Source organism: Dermacentor andersoni, chromosome 11 (genome assembly GCF_023375885.2).
Source record: "Dermacentor andersoni chromosome 11, qqDerAnde1_hic_scaffold, whole genome shotgun sequence".
NCBI lineage: Eukaryota > Metazoa > Arthropoda > Arachnida > Ixodida > Ixodidae > Dermacentor > Dermacentor andersoni.
The window spans coordinates 83,715,875-83,723,341 of record NC_092824.1 but is presented as its reverse complement, the minus strand read 5'-3'; the positions used below and the strand labels follow the sequence as shown (position 1 = coordinate 83,723,341).

Below are 7,467 nucleotides of genomic sequence, written 5' to 3'. Positions count from 1 at the left end.
AACTTTTGTGTTTAGTACTCACGTATATGTCATGCACCTTTCACTTTTGTTCATTTTTTGAGCGTGTATCACACCACGTTATAAAAAAACATTTGTTTTCGGAAACGAACTGAATAAAGCGAGACCAAAGATCGGGTGTGTTGGAAGCGGAATTTTTTTATGTCCCGGCACATGCTGGTATAAGTATGGGCAAGACTGCGTGCGGGCCAACGCGTAGCCCACGGCGCACCACGCGCGACCTCGCAAGCAATACCAATGCGCGCGCTATTTGGCATTGCTTTTTGGCAATGGGCGTACGTAGCGCGCCCATTGGCAATGCTTGCGAGCTGGCTCGTGGTGCGCCGTAGCGCGCGCGCGCACGCGATGAGAAAAAAAAAAAATACCTGAACGCGCCACCTACAGGAAACAAAAGAAGAGTAAGTGGCGAGCGCGGCATGGGGAAAAGGGGGCGGAGCAACCGGCATAATAAAAACAAAAAGAAAAAAATACGCTGGGGAGAGGATGTGCCGCGCGGCTGCTGTTCCTGTTGCCATGACAACGTAAACAATTTTGCTAGAACATCGCCCTCCTGTTAGGGCCATAACTGAAGGGGACCTTGGCGCTAGCGTCGAAAGAGCGTCTGCTCGAAAACAGCCAATGGCAGCCATGCGGAGATTCCCCCCTGGGTCACAAGCGTCACGGGTCTCGGCGTCTGACAGGCAAGCGAGCTATGCCTGCCGGCTCCTAGCAATTCGGCGAATGTCAACGGATCCAACGCTACGGACGCCCTTGCGGAAAATTTGCCACTCACATAGACTTGTTTTTATGGGCATCATTTGTGTAAAACGAAAAAGCTGAGCAAGGACGTTTGCTTTCACTTTCTTTGCGAAACTACGAAGTATCCCGAGCGTCCATGCAGGGGCGCCGGTTCTGGGCGGAGCCGCTCACTCGTTCGTAACATGTGTGCGGCAAGTCATACCCCGACATGCCGTCCAACGCATCGCACGCAAAATCGCACCATGGGTATCCCGCTTAAGTCAGCCCTTAGACCTGTGCGCCGGTGAGCGATAGTTGCGCTACACTAAACAACTTAGCATTAACCATACATGGTTTATACTGTGAATGTGTTTTTTTTTTTTTTTTTGTATACAGTGTGCCCGCTGGACAGTGCTGGCAGCTTCATGCTTGAGGAAAAAGCACAAGGCAAATTAAGTTGTAGTAGCTTCTTTTTTTATTTTCGAAACAAACTCGGAGGCGAGAACAGCGAAGGGGACTAAAGCCACGCCGCCCAGAAAAAAAAAACAAGAAAAAACCAAGAATGCGTGTTTTTGACTGAACGCTTGCAAGTGGAGCAGCAAGGTGACAGGTGTGTCAATTGACGGCGATCATAAATACACACGAGGCAAAGCCACAAGAAAACAACTAATCCAATGCCACACAAGATCCAATTTCATACGGCCACGCATGAGGGAAGAACTTTGCATGTGAATCAAACACTTACTGTGGACATGCCCTGTGCTAAACCAGGTCCGACGGTGCTAACTGCAAACAGTGGACCTTCATCTGTCGAGACCACCGGACCATGATTCTTCACTTCATTGGACCAATCGTCAAGCACTACTGATGTACATCGCCGAAACCGGCCTACATTCGTGCATTTATTTGTTTATACCGTCGGAAAAACTTTCGAAAGAAAAAAAAGAAAGCTTTCAACGTAAGCATTAACAGCGACACAATCGCTGGAACCCCACTGCCCTTTTTTTTTTCTTCTCATATTTATCGCTTCTGAAACCCTAAGTAGATTACTAAAAACTCTCATGATGCACTAAGTCACTGCTTACTAGCAGTGCCTTGCATTCAGAACATGGTATAGAATTTGTGGACAATAAGTTATTTAAGCAGCTTTTACAGCAATTAAATGGCACTGAAGGTGTGTCATTGGAAGCTATTTTTACAGTAACAGAAACGTTCGCTCGACCAGAATATTAAAGCAATATGAAAGGGAAAGATCAGAAAGAAAACATCTACACTCAAGCAATTTTTTTTTACACTTGCTGCGGCTGCATCACCACGAGAAAAAAAAAAATGAAGGAAAAGGCACGCCATTATGGCAGCACCCATTTTCGTGCAGTCTCGATTCCTAAATGTGCATTGCAGTCCTTGGAAAACAAAAAATGAAGTGACGTAGAGCAATACCACCACTTTTATACACCACGATAGACATACCTATAGCGCTGGATCCCAACCGAGACCTCAAACTTCAGGCCTAGGACCGTCATCAGTTTCTGCACTCTACTACATCGGTCACAGCCCCGACTATAGCGTCGGCATTTCTTCAACTTTGTACAACAGCGTACGGCCTATGACTGGGTAAGCGGTGTCACGCACCTTGGCCATACAAAACAGCAGCACTGGTCTCTGAAGTGCTCAACATTAGTGCCGCGACAGGGATTCACAGTTTGGCAGCCGAAGCGGTCAGCAATGTGCCCCATTGCGAGGACAGAGACAACGCAAAGCATCGACACGTCGCTGTTCAGTATCTCCACAGTTTGCACTTGCTCTTATCGGTGTCGTCACAATTGCTCACAGTTGCCAGCAGACGTTTCTCGTTGAACAGAGTCCGTGTGCCAAGAGCTAGGTAAACCAAACGAAGACAGAACACAAAGCTGCAGCTGCTGGTGACAAAATTTCATTTCGCCAGAGCACATCGACATGGACTTTGCAAGTAGGCCTAACATGATGTCTCACTCTAGACTAACTTGACCCGGTGCGTCACATAAGCCCACAGGGCTGGCGATATTTCAGTGGTCCACTCCACACACGACAAAACACTTTGAAAAAAAAAAAAAGACAGGAAAAAAAATGACCGCTACCACCTGGCACTACGCAGGCGGGTCTTCCGAGCTGGGCGCACTATTTTGACCATCAGGAACAGCCGGTTGAGGCTCCGGTTCGGGCCCGGTCGTCCCGTCATTCTGAGACACCGCGTCCCCTTCGCCCTTGAGGTCTTCGCAGGACGAAGACGTCGACTCCTTGCGCTCCTTCGCCACTCTGTCGCCGACGTTCGCCAGCTTGGTCGAGTTTTCCGACGTGTCGTCGGACGTCTGGATCACCTCCGCACCGCCGTCGGTGCGACCGCTCGGAATGAGCGCGACGTCCCCTTCGCCGTTCCTCGTGTTAGCCTCCTCGACGCCATTCCTCGAGCCGTCGTTCGGCGACTGCTGTGTTTGCTGTTGCTGAGACTGGGACTGCTGCGGGGACTGGGTCTGCTGCTCCTGCTGCTGCTGTTGGTTCGGCGACTGTGAAGCAGTAGCCGCGGCGCCCAGCGTGGCCGCGTTCAGCAGGTTGCCGATGTACACGGTTCGGATGAAGGCGACGCGCGGAGCGTCGCCCGACTGCTGGATGGCGATGGCGCCGTGGCCGTTCAAGCGGACGGTCGTCGAGTGGAATGGCCCGCTCACGCCGTTGGCGCGTTGGTTCTGCTGCTGCGATGCGGTCGCCGAGCTTTGCGTGCCGCCGCCACCGCTGACCGGGCCACCACTGGCTCCCGCGGCGGCCGACGACTCGGTGCCGGCCGCCCCGTTCGTGGCGCCGGTGCGGGCCGGCTCACCTTGTTCCAGGCCGCCAGAGCGCTGGAGGATTGAGGGCAGCTCGTAGTGGTGGAAGAAGTAGATCATCGAGTGCTGCGACGGAGATGGAAAACGAAACATGCGCGCATCAGTAGCGGGGCAAGTTAGGTTTGAGAAATACAGCTGCCTAAACAGACTAGACAGAAACGGAAACTATGCGAATCAGCTTCACCCGAGGCAGAACACACGTGGACGTGCCGGCAGGAGCCCTCGCGGCAAACGACAGCCACTGCACAGTCGCAGTCAGAATTAAATCGAGTAATTAAAACATCTCAATTGTAACAGAATCAAAAGAGCTACAAGGACTACAAATGGAATGCTTGGGAAGGGACACGCATTAAACTAGCAGTTTTAAAGCACGTCAACCAGACATCTCCAGTGCTATCCCCCGGAGAAATGAAACAGTGCTTAAGGCACGTTTGGATTACGACGGAAGGTCAGCGGCTGTATTCGACAAACTATGTTTAAACTACTTTAGCGTTTCTATAAATAGTAACGTTCATGATCATCATCGTCATCAGCCCATTTAGATCCAGCACATGCCGATGGTTCTTCTCAGCTGTTTTCAGTTATTCCTCATCTGCGTCATTTGACTTCATCTTACACCTGCATGTTCCCAAATACCATTTATTCTAATCTGACACTTAATATTTAGATCTAATCTCTCATCATATTCTCGGACCATGGCCCCACGCGTCACAGGCTTACAAAGCGACGCGGGCACTGCTACGCTTCATGAAAGCGACTGGCCTCAGTGACCGATTATAGGCGTGAAGTTGTGGACATCCGCGTGTATTCACACCGATAGTACCTTCTTCCCTCTATCTCCTTTCTTTTCTTCCCTTAAACCCCTTCCCCAGTGTAGGGTAGCAAACCGGACGGGCGTCCGGTTTGCCTCCCTACCTTCCCTTCCTTCCTTTTCCTCCTCCTCCTGTTCATCGTAGTCTCTACCACAGCTCACTATTTCTCTTAACTTGGTACCGATTCCGTCAATCTAACGGACCAAGCCCCAAAGATCGGCTCTACGCATTACATTATCTGTTCAGCTCCGTTTTCCTTATTTAATCTCAACTGGAATAATAGCTTCTCTCATTTGCTCTTTAATGTACTCATGATGATCATAACGATGATGTTGACTACCGTATATGGCAGGTTCAAAGTAATTTATTACGAAGTTGTGATAGTATGTGGTGCTTATATAAGGGTTGCCGCAACTGCTTCAATGCGATATACTGCAGTTCCAGGAGAGAATGGGGAATACCTGTTTCTAAGGAAGAGCAGCATGATGCGCGACAATAACGACTGGAGGAAATAGGCATCGCAATATGCAAGCACACGAAGACCAGGTATGTCCAAGTTTTCAAAGCCGGCAGTCTAGGCCCATGCTCTTTAAAAATGAAGTTATAGCCTTGATGTCCCAGAAACTGTGGAATCCCAGTTACTGTACATTTCAGGCGCTTTTAAGGAAGGAGGAGGAGACGAAACAAAAAGAATGCCTGCTCTGTTCCCTGTACGTTCCTCTTTAAAAGCGCCTAATGTACAAAAATTCCAACTAGCCCAACATTCTGCATTAGATTCACATTACTGTCGAGCGCACAGAACAACTTGCTCGGCTGCTCGATCGCTAGCTTGCTCGGTTGGTTGCTGGTAGGTTTTCAAGGCAGGTAGGAGCCGCATCTAACAGTGTGTCTACCATGTGTGTGTGTGTGTGTGCTCAGAAAAAAAAAAAAAACGCGAGGATAAGCGGTTCACGCCGTTTCAGGGACACGACACGAGGAACAAAAGATGGTTTCCCCTGCGGTGCCCAAATGACACCAGAAGCAGACCTGTATGAAGAACCAGGATGTCAGCAGGGCCAATCCACTGTACTGTCCGTTGAAGCGGTAGTCGTACGCGTAGAACGCAAAGTGGTACAGGTAGAAGAACCTGCGAAGAACCAATACAAAAACAAAGCGGAGGAGGAGGCGATGAAGACAACCATCACAACCTCGGGGCGGTGCAAATTCTCTCCTGACTTGGTCGGATAAGACTGCCAGCAGATTACGTGCTGTCAATCTATGAGTCTCTCACAGTTTATCATGTCAGAATGAAGCGCGTGCAAAGCAAAGCAAGCTAAATTCAGTGAGAACCTATATTCTGTCTCAGTAGCTCCGCGAAGCACTGTGGAAGCTGCAGGCGTCTCGACCAATCAGGAGGGCAAGCACATCTAAAGGTATCCGCCCACACTTTGTTCGTCGTCCAGCACATTGCCGCCCACGCAAGCATCTGCATTTGCAGGCCGCGCTGCCATTGTTCCTGCTGCACGGCCCCGACACAAGGTGTCGTGCAGTGTTCTATTGCGACACAAAGTGTCATACAGCATGTTTATCGTGTCTGTTCACAGCAGAACGATAACCACAGGACAACGCTGAGGACCACTTGAATGGCGCAGTTTGCTGTCCGCAGTACTAGAATACACGTGGGATCTGCTACAGTTGCGCATGTTCGGTTACAAACTACATGAGCATTTTTATGCACATTATTTATGACATATATCTAAGCTATATATCATTACTGGCACGGCGCACTTCCAGTAGCAGTCATACGCGTTCTACATTAGCCAGTTTACCAAAATCACGTGACAATCGATCACGTTACAGGCAGTGCTGCTTACATAAAGGCGTGACCTTGATTCTCCAGCAGGAAGCAGTGCTTCCTGGTAAGTAGTAGTAGTGGTAGTAGTAGTAGTAGTAGTAGTAGTAGTAGTAGTAGTAGTAGTAGTAGTAGTAGTAGTAGTTGGTCATTTATTTTAAATGGCATAATGAAAAGGAAAGTAAGGATAACTGCTGCTGACCACACTGTAACTGTCTGGTAATCTCTGCTGATGACACTTGAACAGCGGTCAGCAATAAGGATGGGGTTGAGGGGATAGGGACAGAGGTGGACTAGGACAAAGGAAACTATTTACATAATGCACTTCGTGGTAAAAATAAATAAATAAGCGCGACTATTTCATCATAAAAAACTATAGCTCGCTTGTGCTGGGCGTACGGGCTTTCGTTTGAAATCTCAGCTACTTCGCACCGTGCAGAGGTTTGATATACTTTGCAGAGAGGATCGCCAACGCGTTACCTACGCACCACGTTCGTCTGTTTGCAATGCGAAAATCTGGCGAGGGCCCCTTTTTTAAAGAGGCGATTCAGGGACAAGATCATTTTGAAACAGCGTGCGTACGCTGCAGTCTCACGGGAACACCACGAAAAGCACAAAGGCTAAAAATGGAGAGAAAAACACCCACACACACTTAACTCACGCTCTCTCTTTTTCTTTCTCGTTTCTGCCGCTTTCTTTCTTTCGGCGGTAGGCTCGCTCGCTCAACGCACAAAGTGCGGTCGCACGCTCCGCTGGCGGAGAAAACAAGCCGCAGCCGATGGCAAAGCTGCACGCGCCCGAAAGCGAGCTGGCGTTCGGATCAGCGTCGGGAGCGCAGGGGCAGCACACTCCCGCAACAGCCAACGTGGGCGCGCCCAACACGCCAGGGGGCATCGCGGGCGGCGTAATGATGAATCAAGCGGTATAATTGGAAGACGACTACACTGTCGCCACAATTATTTAGAGCCACTGCACTCCGACAAGCGCGACCACAAAAAAGACAAAATGAAAACACGCAAAGATAGCGAAAGCAACGGCAGTGGATGAGAAAATTCCCGGTAGGCGAACGCAGAACGCACCGAAGCAGACGACTTTTCTTCTTCTCTTTATTTCTTCTTTTTTCTTCTTTCCCTAGCTGCGTGCAAGGCATCCCTTTCTCGTTTCGACTACGGGTCCAAAGACATGGCTAACTCTTTTCTTTTTCGAGCCTGCTATGAAAAGCCGCCCC

General features: G+C 49.5%; 1 protein-coding gene across 3 annotated transcripts in view; it reads right to left on the bottom strand.

Moving 5' to 3' along the window:
• Window positions 1-1,187: 1,187 nt before the first annotated feature.
• Window positions 1,188-7,467, bottom strand: part of LOC126518342 (membralin) — a 249,140-nt gene continuing 242,860 nt past the window's right edge. For all 3 annotated transcript variants that reach the window (XM_050168191.3, XM_055064431.2, XM_055064430.2), the window contains 2 exons: window positions 5,435-5,534; window positions 1,188-3,662 (listed from right to left, as the gene is read on the bottom strand). In XM_050168191.3, coding sequence (XP_050024148.2) covers window positions 2,862-3,662; window positions 5,435-5,534 — 901 coding nt within the window. In that variant the 3' untranslated portion in view covers window positions 1,188-2,861. The remainder of the gene's footprint in view (window positions 3,663-5,434; window positions 5,535-7,467) is intronic.